Below are 26,936 nucleotides of genomic sequence, written 5' to 3' on the forward strand. Positions count from 1 at the left end.
GCACTTTCATAAAGTTACCATTCTTTGCATAGGGGTGAGTGCGTGAGGTAGAGAGTGATACTTGGGCATAATTTTTGCTGTGTAGACTAGAAGACACACCTTTCAGATATAGCACGTCACATGTGCTAACTTTAGGAGATGAGATTTCAGCACTTTTTGTCTATGCTTATGACCAGACATGGCTCAGCAATAAACATCTGAACAATGACTGAGATTCCAGGTCTCAGCCTTACAGTAATAGTGCTTTCCCTTAGATGGATCTTAACATACAGAAATAAATAACGATCACTGTAAAGCATTTAGGTATACAAGCATTAAAAGAGTGGTTGGTTCATATGCTAAAGGATTCTAGTAGAAAGGAAATTATTTCCAGGCAGTGTAGCTGCTGATTAGTACAACTCCTCCAGACCTCCTGTTCCAGATAAAAAAAAAATCCTTCCAAGCAATGATAAAATAAATTGGCCATTAGACTTACTAACCATCCCAAGAACACACAGCAAGCAAATCCACGACTTTGCAGAAATGTAAGCAGTAACCCTTGCTCATGCTTTACCTCACTGAAAGACTCATGTATTGAAATAGCTACCCTGAATTTGTTTATATGTATATATATATATATCTCTCATCACAGCAGCATTTAAGTCTCTTCCCATGACCCTTACCACACCCCCAGAAAGTAGGGAGGTACTTGCTGCATCAGGTAGTTGGACTCCAGCAAAGTACGCATAAAATTCCCTCTGAGAATTTAAGTTCAGAGTTATGAAGGTGTAAAGGGAAGTTGCATACCTGCAGCAGTCAGTTACCTGAACAATACCATACATCAGAATCTGTATGAAGCATCCAATACAAAATATTAATAACAGAGCAGGAAGCATCACTTAGTTCATGATGTAAGAGACTGGTAACACCCTAACTCTGAAACTTACATCTTTTAAATACTTGCCACTGTTTGTTTGAAAACATCAATAAATCCTAATGGTGTAACAAGGAAAACCTAAATAATCTTGTGATTCAGCTGTGTCACTGGAAACTATGATCTGTTACAAGGAGTGTTCAGAGATCCATAGGTCTCTACCTGCCTATTCCTAAGAGAAGCCTCTGGCACTCAGGCTGAACAGTGTGGAATGCCAAATGCTCACATACACAGAGAGGAATTCTCTGTGAGGATCTCGGCATTTCCCATTGAATTTCAGCATTAGTTGCAATGTGAATGAGCAAGAAAGCAAAATAAAGGTTCCGTGTTGTATGAAATAAAGATAAGCCATGCTTCCCTCTGGAAGGGAGAGAAGCCTTCTAAGAAAGGCAAGGTATTAAAAGAAAAAGAAAAAAAAAAAAAGGGTGGTAGAATCAACCATAACCAAATGGCCAGCACATTTTTGAATGCCTTTTTAGAGGATGGTAACAATAGGAAGTGCTTAGAAATAATTTCATTCATAAAGTTTGTTCTAACTTCTTTTTTCTTACAAATTATTACCTATTTCGTTAATAATTTGTAAGTCTTGTTTTTTTCAGTCATTATACTCTGCATGTTTAAAGCAGACTTAAAAATGGATGCTTAGAACAGTACTGCTGCACAAATAAATGCAAAAAGCAACATCTGGAATCTAAGAATAAGGAAATGTTTTCCTCCCTGTGACTTTTAGCATCTCTGCCGGAGAGTAGATCTGCTTAATAAAATGCCTCAATTAGAAATAATTTTGTGCACTACTGTACTCATGACTGAAGACTGATGCTCTGTCATTACAAGGAAAATGGAGAACATACAGCCCTGAAGATATCCCTGATATAGCTGCACCTTTTAACTCTTACAAAGAACATAAAAAGTTGACAAGGGGAAGCCAGGTTTAAATTGCTGTTTTCACTATGTGAACTGAAAGGAGAAATAAAGAGCAGGGGCAGAGAGCTGTCAATTAAAACAGTAACATATTTTCCAATTTACAGATAACGAGTTTATCTGTAAATAAAATAAACAAAATGCTTTTAACCTCAAAGGTATTTTCTTTACAGATATTGGACAGCTGGAGAGATCTGTCATTTTTTCACTTTCAGGGCTCACTGTTGCTCTAAACTTTTTGCTTGCAGTCACATCTCACACACTCATGCATGCAGAGACAGTTTAGTAACTCCACTGTGAAGAAAGTTTAGAAGGTATTGGCTGTACAGTGTAGTAGAAAACACCTGAGGTAAACATTCAGAACTTGTGGGTCCTGTTTCGTGGTCTTTCACCTTGGGTTCAGGTCTGTGTAAGCATCCCTTCTCTATTGATGGGAGAGCAAAATAAAGCCATTGGCAGATTTGTCACTTAACTATTTCTTTTAAATTGTTACTATTAATTACTGGAATAGTAGATTTTCTTTTCTGAAGAATTAAACGTGGTGGAAAACTACTTGTTGTTGACCTTGGCTTCCCTAGTGTTTTTAATTCTCCATTTCCTCCCTTCATTCTGTGTTGTTACATTAGTAAGAGGCTTGGGCACGTTATATATGAATGTATTGCTCTTACAGAAAAGCCCTAAGCAAGACTATAAAGGTGTTATTTATACAACACTGAAAAATGGCAGTAATAAAAAGAAAAACCTATTAGCCTTCTTTCCAAGCTGAAATTGTCTAGCTATCAAATAGATAGATGACAGGAACTCAGGACACATTGCTGCTTTGGATTACAAATGGCACTTTTGCTTTAGTCTGTTATGTTTTTTCTCTTACTTGGAAAGTTCTTATGTAAAAATCAATTTTAGCCGTCTTTAGTAAAGATCCTTCTGGATGAAGAGATAGTGCTAATTACCTTCTAGAGCTGTACTTATCAGTCTGCCCATTTAACAGCATGCAAATGGTTTTTTGCGTGGTTCTGTGAAATCCTGAACCCCACACAGCAGACTGGCTTACTCTGACATTTTTGGTTTTTTGTTTCCTGGTACGTTTGTGTTGTTGTTGTTGGTTTTTAAATAAGTATTAAATGAGGGTAGGTGTTTAATGTCATGTAACAGTTTGTGAAAGGCACTGCCACAGACAAGTAAATAAATATACTGAAGAGACACTGAACTATGACCATCCTCTGGTTGTCCTCAGAACACCAAAGGAGGTTTTCCAGTTACACTACAGTATGTAGAATTTCACAATGCTTGTATCATATGGACAAGGCATTTCTGGCAGATGATGGCACTTTATAGAGAGATTTTTACAAAATGAGTTTTATGAGAAAGGGCACGCTATTGGCAGCTAAGGATTCTCAGAGCCCATTTCCCTCCTCCCATACACCATATATCACATACATCCATGAAAACAGAATATATGTTTGGTAGAAAATGCTACAATTGGAAGGATTAAAAAAAAAAAAAAAAAGGCAAAAATATTCATTATAGAAACACAGCTATAACGCTAGCATCTCACATTCATTATCTAATGTTGTAGAAGCATTCAAGGAATAAGATCCTTTCATTGCTGAAGTCATGTAAAATCTCTTCTAGTTTTCATGGGCTAGACTTCACTTCAGTTTAAGGTGTATATATATATACACATATATATATATATGTATATATAAAATCTCAGATATTCCTGTGTGTTTAATTTTCAAAGTGGTCAAGTATTGTGTTTTGTCTGAAGTTCACATATTTTCACTTCTTTAATCAGAGTTTGCTTTCTGTGAGAGTGAAGAAACTATTTTAGTTCAATTTTAAAATTTAATAAAAGTAATCAGTTCAATCATATAATGATGCAAAACTAAACGTATGGTAAGAAGAACTAAGGATTTGAAAGCACTTCATGCCAAATAAATTGTGAAAGCATGCACTTTTAAATGGTTTCAAAATTAAAACTCAGATGAGATGATTGAAAAAAATCTACAGACTCAATGCCTTTAAAGAAACTGGAACTTGCATTTCATGAAAAGCCACGTATTTGGCACTGAAAACCATTTTTGATAATTTGAATGAGAAAAAAGAAATGAAAATAAGTGGGCTTGAACTTTTGAGTTTACTTAAACAAAGCTGTTACGTTCCACATGCCCTTAGTTATAGAGCTTGAAAGCAATATTTTTTTGTATGCTTCAGAGTCTTGTAATAGAAAACTCCTCCTGCCAAAATGCCAGGATACATAACTGGATTCACATATGGGCTTCCCAGATTTCAGAAGTGTTCAGATGCATTTCTACTCTGAACCTGTGCCAAACACTTTGAACGGTACAAGCAGCAAAGCTCAGCTGCTAGATTCTGCTGACATTTGGAATCACTGGTAATTTGTTCTCAGGATGCCAGAACAAGGCTACAGATAATATTTAATCCATATCATAAACAATAGAATCCACGTGGCTATCTCCATATCTTCAGAGTATTTTTGAACTTCTAATTTTAAAGAATTCTTTCAGCATACACTAGCAATGCAATTGTTTTACAGGAACATGACATATCCATGCATAATGCTTGCAAAGCTGTAGTTTTTCTTTAACCTATGCTTCTGGCCAAAATCCTGTAATGAACTTATCACACATGTTGCAATTTCCCTTCGTTACACTAAACTTTCTTCTCATCATTAATAATGGGGAGAAGTCAGCTAGCAGCCTCCAAGCTCAAAACACAGAAAGAACAATATCAGAGGAGATATTGTTGAACTGAGATAGTGAGACTTATTTCAGCATAAGCTGTTTCTTACAGTATTAAGCCTTAATTAAATACTGGCTTGGTTAATGTTTTGTTGAGATTCCAAGCTACTTTTGGAGTACATGGTATTTTCCCTTCTTACATTCTCACCATGAAATGCTTTCTTCTTTCTCTCATCTTTCCACTCCTGCACTCATTGCTTTAAGTTAATTTGTCCCTCACTTGCAGGGGAGAACAGGTAAGCAGTTTGTTCCTTGAGACAGAGGAGAAAAAAGGTAAAAGTAATTTCTTTCCCAGTTGCTAGAGCAGAGTCTCTTCAGCCCAGCTAGTGGTAGGTTAAGGATAAGTAAGATAAGATATGAAATATCCAGTCTTTTCAATCTCTCATACCACCCTGCACTTCTATCAGGAGCTTCTGGAGATCTCCAAAAGACCACCCTCTCTCAACTTAATTCCCACACTCCATCCAGCATAGCTTGAACAGGAGTTACTGCCCAACCTTCCCAACACACACACACACCTTTTCAGCAGTTAGGAAGGGGGACACACTGACACTGATCAGGCTCTCCCCAGAGTCCTTTCATGGCTTAGATTTCCACCCCTTTAATGCTGAGTCTCATGCCCTCCTCTGATTCTCATTTCTGTCAACAGATGCCTGTGCACAACTAAACAGTCCTAGGTATTTGTAAGTAATTAACTAGTGTCTCTACTTAAATTTGCTGTTAAGTAGTGGGAACCAGAGGGAAATAACACTACATGGCACTGCAGCAGATGAACTTGGGATGTAGCTCTACATGCTATTGGTAGAGATTTGCTGTCTCTGTAACCAGCTCTCTGGCTTCCTCTGCATTAAGGATCTGCACCCTGGGATCCAATGACTGTGTCTTTATTTTCAGCCCAGTTCTGAAAGGATGAATTAGGGAGCCCTACCTGCAGAGGTATCTACTGCTACAGCCAAGTGTGCATCCTGATTAAGTGCAGCCACATGGCTTGAGGCAAATTTTGTTGCAGAAGTAGCTGATGTCCTAACATACCTGCTATCAAAAGAAGAGACAGTATCCTGGAATATGTTTAGTGTTAGCAGTGCTCTCAGTGGATTCTTCTCTCAAGATATTTGTAGAAATGCTTTAGACTTGCTGGGGCTATCCCACAGTAAAACATTTTGACCTGTACGCTTTTTGAATGGCGCAACAGGAAAGAGCTACGGAAGTATTTATCCTAACGAGAGGTACGTGCCAGTATACCAACTCAGCTACTCTACTCTTTGATCAGTACCTTATTAATGTTGTTCTAGAGATTAGATGTTTGATAGCTATGGTTTGATTTCCTGATGGGAACCAAGGAACCTCTTTGAAGCTCTACAGATCTACCTAGGGTTGTGAACCGCTATTTCAAAACTGTCTGCCCACACTTTTAGACACATCCCAGTGTCCTGACAGTGCCCTCTTACCACTTCTCCCATGACCTTCTTTCCAGCTTGACAGTCAATCTACAGAATATCTACTGCTCTGGATCAGGCCAATATTAATGTTCCAACATACTCTGGAATAGCAACTGACAATGTTGTTGAACTGCCTCCTGAAACTGGCAGAGACTAACTGCCTGGCAATCTACAGCAAGAAGAGGAATGTCAATGTCACTGTGTTGATACAATAACTGACAGAGGTACTTTACTTTTCTCACAAGCACACTTTGTGTAGCTTTAAATACTATCTACATTCAACAATTTCTGCTCAAAACAAGTTTCTACTGAGAGCCGCTGATGCTACACATTAATATAGATGGAAGAGTCCAATCATTAGGCAATTTTATTTTTTTTTCCCTAAAACACATCTTCCACAGAGACAGGTCTATGTTAAAGCTGTCTATTATTTCAGGGTAGCAGAAATTTCAGTGTCTGATATGATATCTAGTCCCAAGGGGTGGTGAACACTTCAAATCAACCAGTTGCATTCCAGAATGACTAGTACCAAACAATCAACAGGAATAGATATGCTCTTATTCTGTGCAACATGCAATCTACAAGTGGCTTTTGCAGCTGATATCAACACAGATGTTGCTAGCTGCCACAAGTGACAAACTCCCTCTCTGAGTTTAAGGCCAGCTCCTCTCTTTGGTTTATAAACTAAGTCTAGAGGACTTTCATTCTCCAGGTGCTGGTCTCACTTCAGGGAGAACAAGGACTCCTGCATAATGAGTTTGAACACAAGACATAAAAAAGAAATAATTACAAGGAGTAGTGGGCTTTAAGCCAAGCATTTCAGGGCAAAGGGAGGTCATTATCCCCCTGCTAGGAACGGAGATGGAAAAGAATAGGAAAGCAGTTAACCAGTTTACCAGGAGAATGTTCTTATGCTCTGACAGACCTTCTCTATAGCATCTCTTCTAATGCAGGATGCAGTGCCTGCAAATTCTGTAGTATTTACAGCTTTAAGGAGGAAATAACTGAAGTTGCAGACAACATAGGTGATAATGCTTCCCAGGGGATGATATGCTACATAATCCTCACTATGACAGCAATCTCATTTCATCCCTGACTCACAGCAAAGGATTGTGTGTATATTATGGTACATCAGGGTAACATTCATGTCTTCTGTACAAGTACTACGCAAGACCATCAACTTTCAAAAGCAAACAAACTTTCAAGATACCTGTAGAAAAGCATTTTTCAATTGAGAAAGATAGAAGAAACTCTTGATTACTGAATATATTGCCTTCTCCCCTGTAAGTTACAGCTTGCTAACATTAACAGCTTGGTGTTTTAAATGCTTTCCGACTGTAAGCCTCACATTTTGAATGAAATCCTAAATTAACACCTCACATATGTATTTTCCACAGAAGGCCTCCTAACACATCTTCATCATGCACAACATCGGGTCTCAAGACACTGAAGACATCAGAAAACAATAGAGGGAGTTCATATAACATTGTCCTAAAAGTCTCTTCTGTGCTTTTGTAAAGAAAATCACCACTTCAAGAATGCTGCCTCCATCTGTCCCATTCTTCTAATATGATGCTAGCACACAGGCCAGCAGTAACCAGACTCAGTAGTCTTGAAGGTTCCTTCTAGGTTTTCAAATAATACACACTTACAACATCATACATTCACTGTGCTTGTTTTGTGCTAATAGACATCACTGTACATACTATATTTTGCCATTGAAAGTCCTCAACACTAAAGCAATAATTATTTATGATGTTAAGATAATCCTTTCTCCCAGGGAAAGCCTTACAAAATGTCCAATTCCCACTATAAACTATATGCTGTCCAGGACCACAGTAACTGCTACCTACTGCGCTCAGGATTTGATGCAAAGCACTTCTTCAGTAATGCATAGAAATGAGCCACAGAAACACTAAAAACATTCTACGTGTTAAGCATTAGTCACCTCCTTCCAGATTAAGTTTTCAAAACTGAATGCTCAGGCTTTCTGGGAGTCACAGGTAATAAACGCTTCTGAGAACTGGAACATCTGTTTCAAATCCTAAATCTGGATGAAGGTTCTTCTTTTTAGAGTCAGCTTTGACCACCTGACTTTAATTATATGCTTGGTTCCTTGTCTAGAGCGTTAATAGTACCCAACTGCCTCATAAGCCCTTGTAAGAGAACATATGAAGACCAGATGCTCTGTTCCCTTATCAAATACCACTTGCAAGGAAAGCATAGCAACCTCCATAGTGAGGGGAATAGAGAACTCTTGGCTTCTACACAGTTTATATTCCATTGGTGAGCAACCCTGGAGCTTCTACACAAGTCAGCATCTGAATTTCTGCACTCACAAAAAGTAGCTAGACATCCCATTTTTCAGAAGAGCGTTTCAATATATTTTCAAAATACTTTGCATAGGACACGCTAAGAAGACAGTGAACATTATTACCTGTTTGAGCACCTTTGTCATTTCTAACCTATTATTGTGTACTTCCAAGCTGCATAGCTTCCCTACAAACACCCTCTTCCATTTTTGAAGCTTCACCCAGATTGATTTAGGAAAGAAAACTCAACTGCTTCATGCTTACTTATTAAGAAATTTCACCTGAAAGCAGTTTCTCACGTGTAACACAATGGAAAATGCAGCAATGACAAGAGAGTAGCAAGGCCCTGAGCAGCAGCAAGTATTTGCTCAAATACACCAGCCAGAGGCACTGAAAAAAAAAAAAAAAAAAGAAAGAAAGAAAAAAATTAAAAAAAACATGCTTACCTTCAGAAGACCTCAGATACACAGGGATTCCAGCAATCTCCCATTGCCTCCCCTGCCAAACCTTAAATGAGGTCTGGGAAGGAGTGGATCCTGGCTCCAACCTTTCCAGTCACTCAGGTGAATTGCACATAGCTGAGCTCCCTGCCTTCCCATCACTCACTGGTTCAAGCCGTGATTTAGCATTTCTGCTACACTAATAATGTATGGAATTAGTTTTATTTCTTAGCAAGGGTTCATGTTTCTTTCTCCAAAAGCCTCTCCAGAGATGCAGTTGTTTCATGCTTCTCATTGCACAGAAAGCAGTGAAAAATGCACAGCAGTAAAATGAGATGTTAAAAAGAAAAACTCACAAAAAGCCAAGAAGTTAGATAAAACAAGCAGCTAAAGGGAGAAAAGCTTAGAAATGGCATGAAAATTATGTATCAGAGGTAGAAATAAAATGTGTGTATGCTATACACTAAAAGGCAATAAGGACACTTACACATGGGAAACAGTAGAAATAAAGAGAGTAGAAGTTATATCTGAACTGCTGAAATATATTCTGACAAGTGAAAACATACAAAACACATAAAATTGTAATAACTGCAATATATGTATATATATTTTTAATGGCAGTATGTCAATAGGTAATCAAAACATAAAACAGACCCTCAGGGAAGATAAGGTTACTGCACAAAAGCTGTGCATTCCTGTAGTTGACCCTGACTACAGAGCAGGGCAGGAAAGTTACTGACCAACTCATTCCTTACAGAGGTTGAATGTGAAGAAATCTCAGATTCAGGAAGAATGCCTCATAAAAAAAATATCTGTACTTGGAAGAAAGGGTTTTAGCACAAATCAGTGCAATGAAGAGTAATGACTTGCCAGGAGCAGATGATGCTCGTGCAGGAGTTCCAAGGCAGATCACGTATGAAACCTCTCAGCTGCCAAATGAGGGTAACTGCTGCTTAAATCACTGCTGTGCCTGAGCTGTGGGAAAGTGCAATCGAACATCGAAAGGATCCAGGATGAGTGATTGTGCTTCTTTTGCACCCATGGTTAGAAGGAATATATAGTAAAAATAGAAGCAGTAGACTCAGGGATAAATGCCATATGTCAAGGCTGAGTCAACACAGCTTTCACAGCCATTCTAAAATATAATTGTCTGAGAGGACACAGAAGAATTGGATGATGATCCAGCAGGTGACCCCAAGGAGGTGGTTATCCAGCCTGCAGCTGTGTTCCCTGAGCAGACCACGCTAGAGCTGCACGAAACTTGGAAGACTGTTGCAACACATAACTATCAGAGCCGGATGGCTCCAATGGACTTTAATTGCTTTCAAGCAGTCTCACCTGGGGCCTCCACCCATGGTTTCCACCATTGGCCCTGAGCCTGTGGGTCAGCCCTTCTGCTTTTCTCTCCTGGCCAAGTTGTTTTGGTTTGCATTCACGACCTGTGAGGGAACCATACAAATAAGCTGAAATGTGGAGCTCATGATGTTAAGGTGGAGTTTAGCTGCAGTCAGAAAAGAATTTGAAATCTATCATATGAAGTCTATGGTTTATTTAAAAAATGAAGGATTTAAAAATAATTAAAAAATAAATAGAGAAAGTGGTGTAAGTAAATGGTTTGCTTTCCTAGTGGACTGCCAGAGCGTGTCAGAAACCTGATGATTGAATCGGTGTGTGAATCTGGAGAGGGTGAGTGGCAAAGTCAAAAGCTGCAGATCCTAGAGCAAAGTTTTAAGGTAGTCAGGGCCAAAACTGATGATTGCTTGTCAATACACATTGTGAGACAGGTAAGGCAGTCATGCTTTCAAGTGTTTTCTGCAGGAAGCAGCTACTGCTTTATGCTGTGCAAGCAGGAGAAAAAGGAGTGAATAGATTGAGCTGTGATGAGAAGTTTCTCCTGGTCTTTTCCTGAAAAATGTCCCACTTACTTAAATGGCAAACCACTAGAGAGCAGCATTACATCAGTACTTTTGTTATGTATCAGAACAACTTCTGAATAAAATAAAGTATCAGGATGATGTTTGTGGTTTTAGATCAGATTGGTTTTCTGATCAGATTTTCAGGAGCAGGGAAGATAGAGACCAGTCTGTCCCATCTGGTTCGTTGCTCACTCTTTGCTGTGGGATGAAATTGAAACTAAATAAGCATCACTAAGAATGTGATAAACATATATTATTAAAACCAGCAATGATAAAACATCTGGTAGCTCAAGGACGGTATGGCTAAGGACAAAAGTCAAAAGATGGTGTAAGAGGAAGGGCACACAGGAGAAAGAGCACAAATTACAGGTGTGTATGCAAATTGTTTGGAGAGATAATGAGTCCAAGACCTGAAGATTCTACTAGGATATCAAAGCAAGCATGAAGTTAGATTATGTAAGCAAGCAGTACTGAAAGTTTTTTGCATTTACAAAATAACTGCTGACAATGTGTGAAATTAGCAGGTGATATGAAACTTGAAAAATACCCTGTTCTTTCTGACAGCCAGGAAAATGAATTAAGCAGCAGTAAGTCTCCTGACTCAGGAGTTACTCCTGTCTGTAGTCTGCAACTGGAGCCAATAAGGTATTACAGCCTTGCCTGGAATGGGTATGCAAAACTGCATGGCAGAACTTCAAAGCTCCTTTCTAGCCCTCCAGACTGTCACCCAGAGTGACCCAGCTCCAGGCTCTGCACAGTTGTTGTTTTTTTTCTCTTGCTTTTATTGTCTAAAAACTTTTGCTCTCTCCTTGATCATTTTGTGATGTGTAGCAGTGTGCTCCTGTGATTCCCCTTGCCTCTTTTGTACCTGATTCCTCAGTAGACACTGAGGATGCTCAGAACTGCACAGGAGGGCCTGTGGTTAGCAGCATAACTAACTAATGAGGACTTCTGAATTTCATCCTATAATCAGCCAAGGGCAAAAAGAGTCCTTTATACACGTTATGGGAGTATAATCTACAAGAAAACTAACTAAATGAATTCTGGATGTCACAGAAATGTACAATACATTAGAAAGTTTAGGAGCTAAAAATCAGTGTGGTAAAATGAAAACATTCAGAGCAAAACTTTAATATCAGTTAAAACCTTTATAGTGAAATACTTAGAAGGTTCTCTCCACCCATTCTTGCTGTGAACCCTGTAGATTTCTTGAAATTGTCTGCAGAAACAAAATTCATACATTTTTCTTGTTTGCTTCCTGAAGATCTAATGCAGCAAATCCTTAGGCTTTTCTCTAGCACTGGATATTTGCACAGAGGCTGAAACTTGGAGCAGGCCTGTGATTGTTGTCACATGGCCTCGGTGCAAACATCTCCATTGCACAGCTTGCTCTTACAGTGTAGGTTTTCTAGGATTCAGTGCTGTGCATCTCTTCAGGCTTGTTTCTATTAATGGACATCAAATGAGGAACTGCATCCCAGAGACGGGAAGCCAAAACTCAGGGAGCTCATGGTTTTATAAAAGACACAATCACCACCAGTGATGATGCGATATTGCATAATAGGGTAATGGGGGGAGAGGGGAGAACAATGACACAACAATCAACTTCTGTCTCCAACACTTTTCCATTGCTCTGGGCCAGCAATATCTGGCTGAGAGCTGGGCTCTGCAGAGCAGGGTGGCTCCTGCCAGCGTGCAAAGCTGTTTCTAGGACAGGTAGTCAGTACGGATGGATCAAAGAGTTCCTTGACATTCAGTTTTGCTGTAAACAGACTACTACCAGATATCCTGTCCCTAGGTCAGCAGTGAGGGAATTTGCAGCAGTTCATGGGTTCTCAAAGATGAGTCACTTCAAGGTTGCTGGATTTTCTTTCCTATTGCTCCACTTCCTCTGTTTTCTCTGAAGATAAATAAGAAATAAGAGTCTGACAATTCTCTTGAGATCCTGCAGCTTGTTTATTTTGTGAAACTACTACTCGTTATCTAATTCTGTTGCACTTGTGAAAGGCAGATTTCCCATCAAGCTTGTCCCAAGTAAGCTAGCCACGGCTTTGAGAACTGAGCTGCAGAGCAGAGAAGATCATCTCAGACACTTGAAGATGAAGTGCTTTCTTTTGGCAACTCAATTTGCATTTCTCTATAGCTTTGTTCTAAGTAAACCTGTCCAGGTGTGTTGCTGCTCCTTGATGCTGAGACTTCATATTGCCATTGCTGTGTTGCTCTGTTGCTCTGACTATTTTAAAATTATTTATAAAATGCTGTGATTCTACATAATATAATTTTTCTGCTATTTAGATATATGTATGTAAAAATGTACTTTTTTTTTTTTCAGATAGCTACAAGAAACAATGACTTAGGTGAGTTTGACTGCAACTACTCTATAAATAACTGCAATTCTTGGTGGGGGGTTGCTTCTCTATACTTCATTCTCCATATTTCTTACATTTTTCTTCTTGAAAATGTTTGCTATGTCTGTGGAAAATAATTCACAACATTCAGATGTATTTTAAAGTCACATTCAGTTTGATTATGATTTGATTATTTATGCTGTCACAATAAAGAAATTGAGAAGAACTACTGAGTAATTGTTATTTTAAATGTTCTTTTCCACATATGCCCTCAAAAATGAGTATACGTTTGACTTTGATTTCTTCCCTGTGATGTAAGTCACTTCCCTCTCTTGTATCCAAAACTATTGTACATTTTTGACATAATAACCAGTAGCTACAGTTTGTGATAAATATATGGCAAGGAAAGATAAGCCTGACCAGTCTATGTAAACTAGACTCACTTAAACTGAATTCACTTATCTTTTGTCATGTTATTGGGAAATAAACTTCAGTGGAAAAAATTTCCAAAGGTACAAAATTTTGGTTAGTGTATGCCTCTCATCTTTCTTTTGCACTTCTCTTTGATGTCTCAGTGCCTTGAATGTTCATTTTCTTCATCTGCCAGACAGTAAAATAGCTGTGCATGAAGGAGATATTCTCCTGAGAAGAGGACAACGCAGTGCAATTAACTGCGAGAGCTGTTTATGGCCCAAGTCACAGGATGGGCTAGTCAAAGTTCCAGTTAACATCTCCTCTGATTTCTGTAAGTGTATACAAACGGACACTGTAAAGCTAGCATTGTTCCTTTAGTCCCTGTTCTTCTGTTTTATGGTATTGTGCCGTGCATCAGATGGACTCTGAGTCTTAATGAGAACTTATCAACATGTCTCTTCTGCTAATCTCTTGGCCCTACGGCACTTTGGCTAAGACTCCAAACATTCTAGGCATAAACACTAAAATGTGGTTACTCAAGCAGTGCTTGTTATATAAAAAAATACCAGTTAATTTTAATTGCAAATGATAGTCCATTTCTGCTAGCTACTACGCACTTTGATATTTAGCAAGTACAGAAGAAAAAAATATGTAATTTGTCCACGTTAGGAAAGTATTTGTCATAATTACCACTAGAAGCAATTTTTTTAATACTGACTTTCTTTCAAATATGTCATAAAGGATCTGTATAGTGGAAAAGGCTGCAGGGCCTATGTCTTTGTCTGGAAAATTTTGTTCCAGAAGGTTTCTTATGGGCTCTGTGGGTCCTCCACCTCTCTCCTGTGGAGGCCTTCCTGATGTCAGGCTGGACAATTCCTACTCCCAAGAAAGGGAAACCTTTGTGCTACTGGTTTTGCTGAGGAGAGCCCAGTCTTAATTGCTACTCTGTTCATGTGTTTCTAGAACATACCTAAGTCTTGTGGTTAGGTAAGGGTTATTCTTTCTGCCTTGCTCTCTGCAAAGTTTAAAGATGAGGAAATTGATATGAAAGGTAACTGTAGATGACTCATAATTGAGGAAGCCAAAATAGGCTAATATGTTCAAAAGCAGATAAACACTCCAATCTATATTTGGTACTTGAACAGAAACACTGAGTGTCTGAGCTTCCTAACACTGACTGTCTGAAATGGTTTCAAGGGGTGTGTGGCAGACATTCGTTACCTCTGATAAACAAGCTGCTTTTTCCAAACTTAATTAGGGTCAGGTGGTTCATTTGGGATGTTTTAATCCAATTGTTTGCATCTTAAACTGTTTAATTTTTTAATGTTCTGCCTAAATGGAGAAAATAATGCCAGTCTTTTGCTTTTCATCAGCCATCTCCTGCAGAGTGCGTATGAGCTAGTTATAATTATTACATATTCCTTCAAAATCTGATCAACTTGATCTCTGAAGGCCCTGTGCCTTTCTTCATTACATTTGTAGGATAAAAAGGTAAAGAGTGCTGTAGAGATCTAGAGGAATGCATCCTATCGGTGAACCTTATTTTTGAATAGCTAACCGAGTTAGACTTCTGGCCCCTTTCTCATCCTAGCATTGGCAGAAAGGTCTTGGATTGCTGATGCTCTTCAAGAGGTCTCCACATTGACCTGTGTCAAGTTTGTAAATCGCACTACAGAAACAGACTATGTATATGTTGAACGCGGACAGAGGTAAGCTCCCTGTCTCCTGTGTCTGGAAGCATACAAAATGTCTTTCAGTTTCTTTTCTATTTTGGTCTGGTTTTAAGTAATTTCCCCTTTTATCTTAGGAGTCAAGATTTAGAAAGCAGGTGCAATTTTTCATTTTTCTTTAGATATACTGGTACTTATATCATTCAACAGGCTACAGGAAAAAATGAGTGGACTTCATTAAAGATAATGGGTTATCATCCAAAATTATTTTATTCCTTAGTTGTTGAGAAAATTCTTTCAGGTTCTTTGCTTAACTACTTGAACTGTTCACCTAAGTTTGCTACACCCCTTTTACAAAAGCAATTTCTCCCTCTGCAATTTCTTTGGCAGCTTTCAAGTAGTCAGGATATCTCACACCAGTGACTGTGTGTTCTCTTTGGTGGCTGCATATCTGGAGGCCCATGGTGGCATATTCAGTATATATATTTCTTTGTATTTGCTGAACGTAATCATTTTTGTTTCAATTGGCTTTTCTTAGCTGCTGGTCTTACTTTGGAAAAATTGGAGGACGTCAAGCAGTAGGCTTGGTGAAAAATGGCTGTATGGATAAAGGAGCGATTCAGCATGAAATGAACCATGCACTGGGTTTCATCCACGAACAGGCACGGAGCGATCGGGACAAGTTTGTCAAAATTATGTGGGAACACATTACGGCAGGTAAGCCCACTCAGTGTTAAAAGAAAACAAATGCCTTGAGATGTTCTTCTGAGAACAGCTGTGCACATCAGCAGCACCAGCAACACCTGGCCGAATAGCTGCAGAGATGCGTGCACTGTGGTGGGATTTCTTGTTCAGTGTGAGCTTGGTACTCTCTGGCAAATGCAACCTAAAAGTAGTTCTACATTCTTGTTGAGATTGCCATGCTGAGCCCTGACTTGTCTTCTACCCACAATACCAAGATCATAAGGGTCATGAAATGCTGCAAAGAGAGATATATCAGCCAATTAGATCACGACGTTTCATGAACAGGATTTCTTAAAGGACATTCCTGAGCTCTTTGTCTTCAGAGCTGATGAGGGGAAATGGAAGGAAGACTAGACTATGCAACAAAAGAGGAAGGGGGGAAAAAAAAGGCAAAGATGTGCAGGGGAAATGAACTGAAAAGTTATCTGTGTTTATGAAGGCTGTTAGTGTACATCATCTGTTTATAAAAAAACAACAAAATTATGTGGCTAACAGGGCTGATGGTGGAGATCCTCCTGACTTTAGTGGTACAGAAATAGACCTCAAGACATTCCGTAGACTCCCAGTTGTCCCACGTAATCTGCTTTTCCTTTACCAGGACTTCGTAAGTATGGATGTTTGGGGGTTTGTTTTTACCCCCTCAATTTACCTTGGAAGCTATCCAAATCCTTTGTTTTGACAGTATGCAGCCTGATCGTTTACTGTCCATTTAGCTACTTGAAACTCTGCTTGCTTTTCCCAAACTTCTTGGGAACAAAACTGTAGTCAGAGCGTCGTTTTCAGCCTTCTGAGTCACTGTACTTAGATTCTGGCAGATATTTGTTGTTGGTTTTTGCTTTTTTTTTTTTTTTCAGTGGATACAATGGGTTAAGTCCCCATGCCTGTTCAGGTCTTAGCTCTCCTGTATGTGCAGCTCTCAGTTCCCCAGCACATTACAAGGCAGCATAGTTTGCTGGCCCTTTGTCCAGCCAGGCTACTGCTACTCCTTTCTTTAATGAAGGAGTTCAACTAAGTATCTACATGCCAAACAGTAGCCACATACTTAAACGTTTCACCACATTTGAAATGTGCTCTTCTCTGCTCATCATCTCAAAAGAAGCCGTTAAGTTACTGATAATACTTTCTTAAGTCAGTATAGCAGATAAGAGGAACTGAGATAAAAATGTAATTGAGCAGGGACCGCCAGTGCTAATGAGAACCAGTTTGAGCTTTCATGGAGTTCTTGAGCTACAAAAAGTTCCAAAATAATGTTTATCCACAAACTTTGTGTAGTTCAGGAGTTTCTCTTTGTATTTCTTAGCCCTCTCTGGGACCAACACAGATGGATATTACGGGAAGAGACTGGCTCTGATTGCAAGATTGCCAGCCAAGTTGCGTGAACTCAAGAGTCAGATAGTCAGGATGATCTTCTGATAAGTTTCCAGGGCTGAACTCTTGTCCAGATGGTTTGTTGTTTACAAACCCTTGTTACAATAACGGAGGTACAGATGTTGACCTAAGAAGGAGTGCTCAGTGGTCAGGACATTAGCCTTGAGGCAATGCTGACTGCATTCAGCTCTGCTCTGACCCTGCTCACTTCTTACGGACAAGAGGACCAGGATGCAATTCACAAGCTCTCCCGGCAATAGAGAGAAACAGGTGTATCCATATTAGAACGGGATGAAATTCCCTCCAGCTGTGCCTCAGAGAACGAATGCTAGGAGATGTGAATTCTAGCCTGTCTGTGGGCCCCACTCCTTTATCAACATGATACTTTCTAACAGGAGTTTTCTAAGGCTAAGATAAAGTGGGGAGGTGCACAGCAGCTACTCCAAGGGAAGCATTACCAGTAGCTGTATTTGGACTGATTGTTTCTAACAGATTTTACTGAGTGCCCATACTTAAGGTAAGTTATAATATTTGGCTGTAGCCATTGCTGATGGATTTGATCAGAGGCAAAGCCAGAATATGGTTGATAACTTTGGTGTGAGTAACAGGTAAACCTAGTACCTTTCTCTTGAGGTTTTATTACCCCTGTATTACATTGCACAGTGGAAAGGCTCAGCAAGACAGCTTGGTGGGTCGGTCATACACATCTCTGACTTGTTGATCTAGGTAGCCAGACAGCATTCTCTGTTAAGGTATGACACAGCTCTTCGGACATAAGCTAGATGCTTCTAATGTCCAATATCATGTACTAAAATATATTCGTAAATGAAGGTGGAGAGATGAATACATCTCCTTGAAGAATGGAATTAGATTCATAGATTACGTTGAAATTTTTTCTTGTTTTCCTCAGTTTATATTCTGAAACCTACTAGATTCAGTGGAAAAAAGCTCCCATGGACATCAGAAAGTTTTGGTTGTTTTGGAAGATCCAAGTGTGTAAGGACTTCATGATCTGTATACTAATTTACTTTTATTAGGATTATGACAGTGTCAACAGCAGGTGGTGTCTGATAGCAGTAATACTGCTCTAAATGAAAGGTTGTTCTTCTGCCTTGCAGGAGAACAAGGGAACTTTGGAAAAGTGAACTCCAAAAATCTGGGCCTCCCCTATGACTACTCTTCTGTGATGCACTATGGCGCGTGAGTTTTCCAGTGTGTGCTTTCATAGAATCCACTCAGATCTAGGGAGAAGAAATTGTTCTGTGCAGGGAATTATCTTTTTTTTTTTTTTTTTTTTTTTTTTACTGTTCACTTATAATCGAGTTAATGGATGTAATAAGAGTGAGTATGCTTTGTCAGCAGTATTCTTGGAAAACAGAATTGATATCGATAGAAGAAAAGAATCACAGGATAATGTTTTCTGTCACTATAGTCACCTCTCTTACTATAGCCTTTGAGTGGCTGTGTTCCAAAGACTGAGACACTGAGCTAAAACAGTTTGGAAGTCCATGCTGGGCAGATACCAGTTACTACTACGTTAATTTTAAACAACACTATTTGGGTGCAGAGAGAAGAAAGATGGATTTTTTTACATCATTAAGATGTATGCTGTCTCATGAAAAGTATTTATCCAAGACTATTACAGTTGTGTTTTAGTTCATAACGTACAAGCTTGTATCATGTACCATCTCCTTTACTTCTGTTAGCAAGAAACAACTTCTAAACAATACAGTGAAATAAAAACTGTGAGGCACACAAGTATCATCAAGTTCATATTTAATAGAAATGATTTAGAAATATGACTTCCTCATTTCTACAGGTATGATTTTTCCAGCACTCCTGGGAAACCAACTATTGTACCGGTTCCTAACCCTTTGGTGCCCATTGGGCAGAGAGAAGGGCTGAGTAACTTGGATGTGGCTAAAATCAACAAGCTCTACAAGTGCAGTAAGTGCAGTAAGATAGCCAGCTCAATTTTTATTGTAACCACTGTCAGACATCCCCAGAGGAACTCAGCCCACCACCCATCTCTCCCCAGCCTTACAAGAGGGCTGCTACGTATGTGGGACAGAACTGTCCCTGTGCCAAGCTGCAGTCTTCTTGGGAAGGACACTTTGCTTTCAGTAATATGCTATCATTGAGTTATGCTGACCTATTCCCTGTCCTTTGACATAAGCAAAATCCACTAGGAATCATGGTAGTACTTCTGTGAATTCCTTATTTTAGGAAAGCTCTGAAGGTTGGAAAGCATATGAACAATCTAGAGCCATGATTAAAGTTTAGTTTATTCTGCAGTAGCACCAGTGGGTTTCTGATTTCTTTCAGTTAAAAAATAACTGCAGGGCTGGTATGGGTATCACTTAGGCTTAATAGAACATCTGTGAGAGGAATTCCCTTGGCTTTTTGTTCAGTTATCTACCTTCTTGCCCACATCAACTTCTTACTCATTGCTGTGGTATCTGAATGTCTAGAAATACTTAACATTCCTCCTAAGCAGGAACTCTCCAGCTGAGAGGCACAAAAGAATGTAAGTAAAACACCAGACTTGCTTCTGCCACGTGCAGTTTTTGTGCTGACTCCCAGTGCATAGGCTAATTGATCTATATTGTATTTGACTTTTCAGAGATGTTATTCAATTAGTTTCCACCAAAAAAGTAAGAAACATGACTACAGTTTTAGAGCCAAATTCTACTTTGAATTGTGTAAGTGCTTAAGTCAAATGGTCATCAGTAATCAAAAGGAATCAGCATTTCTTCACTTGAGTATGTAGGTATAGAGGAACACCTCTCAGCAATGACTTTTCAGTTGAACTGCAAATAAGACGTTTTCAGTTTAATTGCATCTGTCATAATCTCAAAGATAACTACAAAAGCATTTAAGTGTTCTTGATAGCGAGGCTGGGAGTGAATCACATTCCAATAGGATTATTATGTAATTACCTAACTAGATTTGTCCATTTGGGAAGAAGGATGAGGTTTAAGAAAAACAAAACACAGATCTGACATAGACCCCATCAGAAATAAAGAAGGACAAAAAGTCCAGTTCTCTTGGTGAAAGCAGGGAGAGAGACGAAGATGTACTTACTATACATGAGATCAAGCATTGTATACCAATCACTAATTTTATAACCTTCAGTTATAAAACAGACTTCAGTGCTGTGTTAGTTTGTCCCCTGTGCCTATCTCTTTCTTTGTTTTGATAGAATCTGTTCTAAGCTTTATTTTGCATACACCTAAGAATGCACATATATTTGCTGATGGGAATTTATGTACTACTATCAATGGAACTGCTATTGGTCAAGGTTAAGCAAGTTAATGAGAGATCCAGATCTTTTTCAGTAAACTGAAATAAGTGGGTGAAGCCCTACTGTTTAAAAATAATAAAATTAGTAGATGAAGCAGCAAAGTACCTTTATAAGTAATTTAGTTTGCTAATGGTTTTGAATAATTTTTACACCAGGAATGTCAACACAATTGTAGACATAATTTTTTTACAAGCTTGACTGATCATAATGGTTGGAGAGAATTGTCTGGAAGATTTGTGTGGTTTTATTCTCTTCAGCACTGTTTGGTTCTTCCCTTCAGATTGCTGTAGCTCTGTACTGCCAAAAACCAAAGGCTCGTTCTCCTCCGTCAATTACCCATCCCCATACCCAAACAACAGCAACTGCCTGTGGTTGATCCGCATCCGTCGGAATAAGGTAATTTTCAATAGAAAGTCTGAACCAGAGCAGCAGGGCTACACTACGTTGTTTTATTGTGATGACATTTATTCTGTTATATAGTGAATGAGAAGAAAGTCTCAATGATTTTCATAACGCTTCTGCTAATACCATAAAACGTTACTATGTAACTTCTTTACCCAGTTAAGATCATGTGTTTTTTTAAGGATAAGCAATAACCAAACGTCAGTTATTGGGCACAGTAGCAGCGATGGCAGGTGAAATTCTATGCTCCTATTATACAGGCAATAAAATTGCAATGACACATGGATAATAAAATGAATGGAAATTCCTAGTTTGCTTCATAACAGTGAGGTAATTTGAATCTTTCCCTGTGTATAGCAGTAAATCCAATGTGTTTTTTGTTTCTCAAGATTTTCCTGCAGTTTGAGGCTTTTGATCTCCAAACCTCTTCAGACTGTTCGTCTGACTATGTAAAAGTTTACAGTGGAAACAGCAAGAACTCTCCTGTCTTGCTGGACAAATACTGTGGGCAGGGGCCACTGCCTTCCATCGTCGCTTCAGGATCAACACTGCTGGTAGAGTTTGCAAGTGACGAGACTGTTACAGCCACAGGATTCAGAGCCTCCTACAACAGGGGTATGAACACTCCTTAAAAGAGCTTGGAATACAGGATTAGTTGTATTTGTATGGAAGAACTGAACATTTCTGAACGCGTAATCCAGGGCAGGTTTATCTGTTAGTCTTTGCACCTCCGTAGGTATTGCTAACACAGTAGGATGAGCAGTGACGGTGCTGAAGGTTAGCAGTAGGCAAAACAGAAGGCTGCATGGGTCTCACACTAATAATTTTGAGTAACTTAGCATTCTTCTCAGAGCCTCTGCTGGGCATCTTCACATCTTTAGAAGGATTTATGTAAATAAGAACAATGCAATGACTGTGACTAACATGAGCAGTGCAAGCAAAGAACAAAAGACTGCAAAATGCCAAGAGAAATCATGCCAGGGAGAAGCAAAACAAAGATTTGGTTCATACGTTATTGAAGGTTTTAGGGCATTTTATGCAACAGGGGAGAATAACCTTGGGTAGCTTACACTTTCTGAATTAAACAGTTCCGCTATGCTGCATGAAACTCGGTGCTTACTGTATTCACTTTGGACGTGTCTGTTTTACAAGCATACAAAATGCACTGTGGACTGCTGGAGACAATTCGGTTGTGCTGCAACATGCTTTCAGTTAGAAGGCAGCAAACAAATAAGTGGCTATTGTCTTATTTCAGCTTAAGTTGCAAACTTTAAAAAACATAAGTTGAAGACATCTTAAAAATGTATCGTTTTTCTGCATTAGGCTTGATGGAGTCATTTCTAGATGACATTAGATCTAGCTCAGTAATGCAGTCCCAAATAACCTGATTCTTTTCTGAAAGTGCTGTAAGGTAGTTCCATTAGAATGCTTTGTTAACATGGCAACACATAGGGCAAATGTAGCTTTAGATTCATCTATTCCCTGTCCTCCAAAGGTTTTTTTAGCAGCTAAGTTTTCAGTTCCTTTGGTACAGCTGCTGATAAAAATGCTAAGCAGTGAAAATCTATTGCTGATATATTTTCTTCATCCTTTCCTGGCTTGAAGAAAGAATACAGAAGAGTATAAGCAAGCTTCTTTCTACTGTCAAAATATTTGTTAATATGCCATTCTCTCTTTTTTTCTACTACTCAGTGAATTGTGGAGGTACTTTCACAGACTCCAGTGGAGTCATCACCTCTCCAAACTACCCCAATAAATACCCCAAAAACCAGGCATGCTTCTGGGTCATCAGCTCTCCAGTAGGATACAAGGTAAAGAACTGATTTTTTCACTTTGCAGCAATGTTCCCTAATGGAATCAATTTTTTTTTGTTTTGTAAAATAACAGCTGTAATGGCATTCTCAGAGTGAAAATCTGAACACATAAATTCAGTTTAAGATTTTATGCTGGCTCTTGGTATTTGAGGTGATCATCAAGGGAAAATCTTAACATGTGTATGTGAAACTTTTATGAGTTCAGCTTGTACTTTGCAGGCTTTGCTCATAATAATCCCTAGGTAAGAGCTCCCACTAGAAAACTGAAATATTGCACAGGTGTTGTTTTTGTATTTCTCAAGAAAGAAATTTAAAGTGTACAAAATTGATCTTATCTCTTGCTTCTCCTTTCAGACTGAATGCTTATGAACTAAGCAAACAATTTGCTAATGATTTATATTACAATATAGGGTCAGGATGTGGGACGAATACAGAATGAAAACAGGGCCTTTAAACAATTAGTATTCGTTAAATACAAAGGCTAAGAGAAAAGGATATAATTCAGAAACTGTACTTTCCTTGTGTTTCCTTCAGATATCTCTTAAAATGTTATTCTTTGAGCTGGAAGATAATGACAGATGCATCTATGACTATTTGCTCATACATGATGGAAGTCGACCTACATCACCAGCAGCTGGTCCTTACTGTGGGACAAAGAAGGTTGCAGACTTCACTTCCACTGCAAATTTTGTGCTGGTTGAATTTCACAGTGACACAGTTTGGGAGTTGCCTGGATTCAAGTTGAGCTATACATTTCATAGGTAACTACACAGATGGGAACTGGAAAAGGCAGAATGAAAGTATGAGACCAACTAGCCACTGCTTCTGAGGCTCTGAGCTTTTGTTATAGTAATCCCATTGCTGGTGTTGCACGGTGAGATACAGTGGAAAAACAAACTATGTAAGCAGATTCTCAGTTACCCATAGCAGTAGAAACCACCCATGAAAAATTTGGAATATGGCTATGGAGCAACTTGTATTCAGGAGCCTGTGTTCTGACAATACTATGTAACCCTAATTTGCAGTCCAGTATTCATACAGAAAAACCTTCAGACATTTGTTTATGCTTTGAGGCCAAGCTTGCTTATACAGTAGGTACAGCCACAGTGGTTAGCCTGGAAACGACCACTTCACGTTGAAGATGCACGTTAACATTCCTGTTCAGCATTTCAACTCAAATAACTGTATTACTTTCATAAGCAGAAACAGAGCAGGGAACAGACTTGGCTGAAGAAACTTAATGGCAGGAACAAACAGTGAGAGAGAAGGAATGGAAGGAAGCACCTATTGCTGCCACTTTGCAAGTAAGCCATGGCCTGAGTCAAGTATTGAAATCTTCCATTGGGATATTACTGTGTCGGGATTTTTTGTTTGGTTGGTTTGGTTTGTTTTTTTCCTCAAAATGAGGCCTGAAAACATAATGGAAAGCCCTCTGAATAGAAATAGAGCCAATAACTTTGGAGAATATCATATTAGGTGTGAAGTATCTTTACTTCAGAGCGGTATCTCCTACCTCTTATTAGTCTGAAGAAGAGGAAATAAAATCACTACTCTGGACAGGTAACAGTTTACTTTTACTTGGTATATCAAGAGTTAAATGCCACCGCCAAGCTGGAATAGGATAAAATGTAATACATTTTCTTGCAGCAACTATATCTTTGTGAAGAAAAGCACATAGAGAATGCCAGTTTGATTTCCCAGTGCCAGGAAGGCAGCTAAGAAAATCTTGAATTATGCAGATTTCTCTTTTTTCTTTTTTAAAGATCTGTAATATTTTGCTTTTTAAGCACTGGATAATTTTTACCCTCAGAAGAAATTTGATGTCCTGTGGGCATAATGGCCTAGAGCCTGGATGCACTGTGGTAGGAAACTGCCTGTAAAACAGACAACAAATACTTGTAGCTCTTATGAGCTGATCTGGCTATGCAAACTATTGAGGAAATCACGCAAGGAGGAGACACTTGGGTAGCTGTAGCATAAGTCTGGGACAGTACCTGTTTGGTACTATCTTCTTATGTTACTAATAAAATGCTTTTTTCTTATTGTGTTTTCTGCGTGGAGAAATGCTGATACAGTAGAATACAGTATATTCTCCTTTTTCAATGTGGCAGGTAATTTGGATGCAGTACCTGAGGGCTACACCTGTACAGTAGCCAGAAGGCGCACTAGCCTGCCAAAAACTGGTGCTGTTTTTAACGAGCTGCAGCAGGCAAAACTCATCAAATGTGGCTCAGGGTCCCTAAGTACTTTGGGTCTCATTTGGGATGCAAACTCCATGATCTTCCCTCCAAAGTTTTTGAAAGTATGATCCCATTCATGAACTGTTGATCACAAAGAGCACATGAGAGCTAGAGGAACCCAACGTCAGAGACAGTAATGTTTTGTATGGCATGTATGTACAAATGTACGTCTTCCAGTTTCAGCATGGCTCATATCCTGCTGGATTTATATTCTCTATACAAACCTGGAATACAGATTGTGTGTGTTCATGGAAGAGGGGAGAAGGCAATTCTGATATCTTAACCTAAACATCAAACTGTAAGAATGCTAATTCTCTCTGGGTCTGACTTTCAAGGAGGAACTAAAGTAATAATCCCCAGTGCAAACTTGAGTGGGTCCCTAGTTTAAATATGCAATGCCAACAGCTTTGATGGTAACTTAAGTACATTTCAGATTTTCTTTTCATGGCCTGATGTGGGGCTCTACTATCAGGCTTCCTAGGTTCAGTGTTTTAACATTCACAAATTCAAAATAGAAGCATGAACAACTCATGAAACGGTCACGAAACACTTTCTGCATATAGGAATTCTAGTCTTGCAACTAGTCCCTAGGAATACATTATTAAATAGGAATCTCAGATGTGGGAATGTGGCATGACCAGGGTGCTTTATTTGTAAGTAAGCCCTTCTTGCAGGCAAGTCATAAGCCCTAAGGGCAGGCAGCCTGGCTATAAAAATTCCACTCTCATTTGTTTTGAAAGTACGAATTCAACAGTACTGATGTAGGCTGCATTCAGGAATGCATTTTCTGAAACACATTATACATAAGTTCCCTCTTTCATAGGAAGGGCTTTTCTGTCTGAAGTCTAAGATTTCCACATTTCATCAGTTATGTTAGGAGTTCTTGTTAACTGCTTTCCTTAATGAACATACAAGTTTACTGGAGCTTCCACAAACGCTCCAGACTATCTGGCACTCCCTTCTGCAGATATCAAAAGCTTCACTGTTTCTCCAACTGTTTTTTGAATTCCTGCCAGCAGACGTCAGTTAAATTTGTCATTTTGCTGTAGATTTGCAGCCCACCAAACAGGGAAATGCAACATACAAAACATTCTTCTCATACTAACTGCCATTCATTTTCACCCACCATTAGCTGTGAATCTTAAATGGAGGATTTATACAATTCAGACACTTGCTATTAGCTTAGGTATGCTCAACTGCATAGTGGAAGAGGATGTGCATCTAACAGACAATTATCAGCCCACAATGCGCACTGCCCATGTGTAATAATGAGGTAGAGACTTGCTATTAACGTTCAGTTTCTGAGATACATGAATTAATATTTACCAGACAATAGACACCAGGGACATCGTGGTCAAAGGTTTAGGATTCAAATATCAGCACCGATTTTGAGAAGTTTTACTCAAAGTTCATCACATACTACATACAGCTTAAAAAACCAACGTGTAAGAATTTAATCTTAAAAAAACAGAGTAACAGTGGTAATGAATACACATGTATTCCTGTGCATGTATAAACCTTATAACACGAGCAGTTTTTATATGACAGATCTATGCTCAAACACAGCCACTTCCATCAGCCTGTGCATGTGGAAAAGATGAGTGTTTGTGTCCAAGTATCCCAACCTTACCTGCTCTGGGACTGTCCTGGTTCCTATCTGGGAGGTGAGTCAGGGCCTTTGAGCAACAGGCTTTCTTAATCTGTAAAACCAGAACAGAGATTTGCCAATCACTTCTGTTGAGACGAAAGCAGCCTGAAATAAAGCACTACAGAAATGAATCAAAAAAATCTACTAGTCTTAAGTTTATTTTTGTTGTTAATTTAAAGTGCATTTCCCTGTGCACTGTGCACTGTGGTCAAGACAACATTCACTTGGACTACAACACCAAGAAAACAAAACTAAGACAGAAAATAAGGGTAACTTTGGCA

General features: G+C 38.9%; 2 protein-coding genes across 2 annotated transcripts in view; one reads left to right on the forward strand and one right to left on the reverse strand.

The window, feature by feature from the left end:
* Positions 1-26,936, reverse strand: part of LOC109367742 (transmembrane protein 263-like) — a 218,932-nt gene that overhangs the window by 191,741 nt on the left and 255 nt on the right. The window contains exon 2 of the mRNA XM_085224765.1: positions 26,638-26,707. The gene's annotated coding sequence lies outside the window, so the exon portion shown is untranslated. The remainder of the gene's footprint in view (positions 1-26,637; positions 26,708-26,936) is intronic.
* Positions 12,695-26,773, forward strand: LOC104911127 (astacin-like metalloendopeptidase). Its single transcript, XM_010711419.3, has 11 exons — positions 12,695-12,871; positions 13,036-13,093; positions 13,659-13,796; positions 15,057-15,174; positions 15,674-15,852; positions 18,366-18,447; positions 19,067-19,194; positions 20,832-20,947; positions 21,343-21,568; positions 22,646-22,764; positions 23,302-26,773. The coding sequence occupies exons 1-11, from the start codon at positions 12,803-12,805 to the stop codon at positions 23,530-23,532; spliced, it is 1,464 nt and encodes a 487-aa protein (XP_010709721.2). The 5' UTR covers positions 12,695-12,802; the 3' UTR covers positions 23,533-26,773.

This window comes from Meleagris gallopavo, chromosome 5 (genome assembly GCF_905368555.1).
Source record: "Meleagris gallopavo chromosome 5, MGAL_WU_HG_1.1, whole genome shotgun sequence".
Classification (NCBI taxonomy): Eukaryota; Metazoa; Chordata; class Aves; order Galliformes; family Phasianidae; genus Meleagris; species Meleagris gallopavo.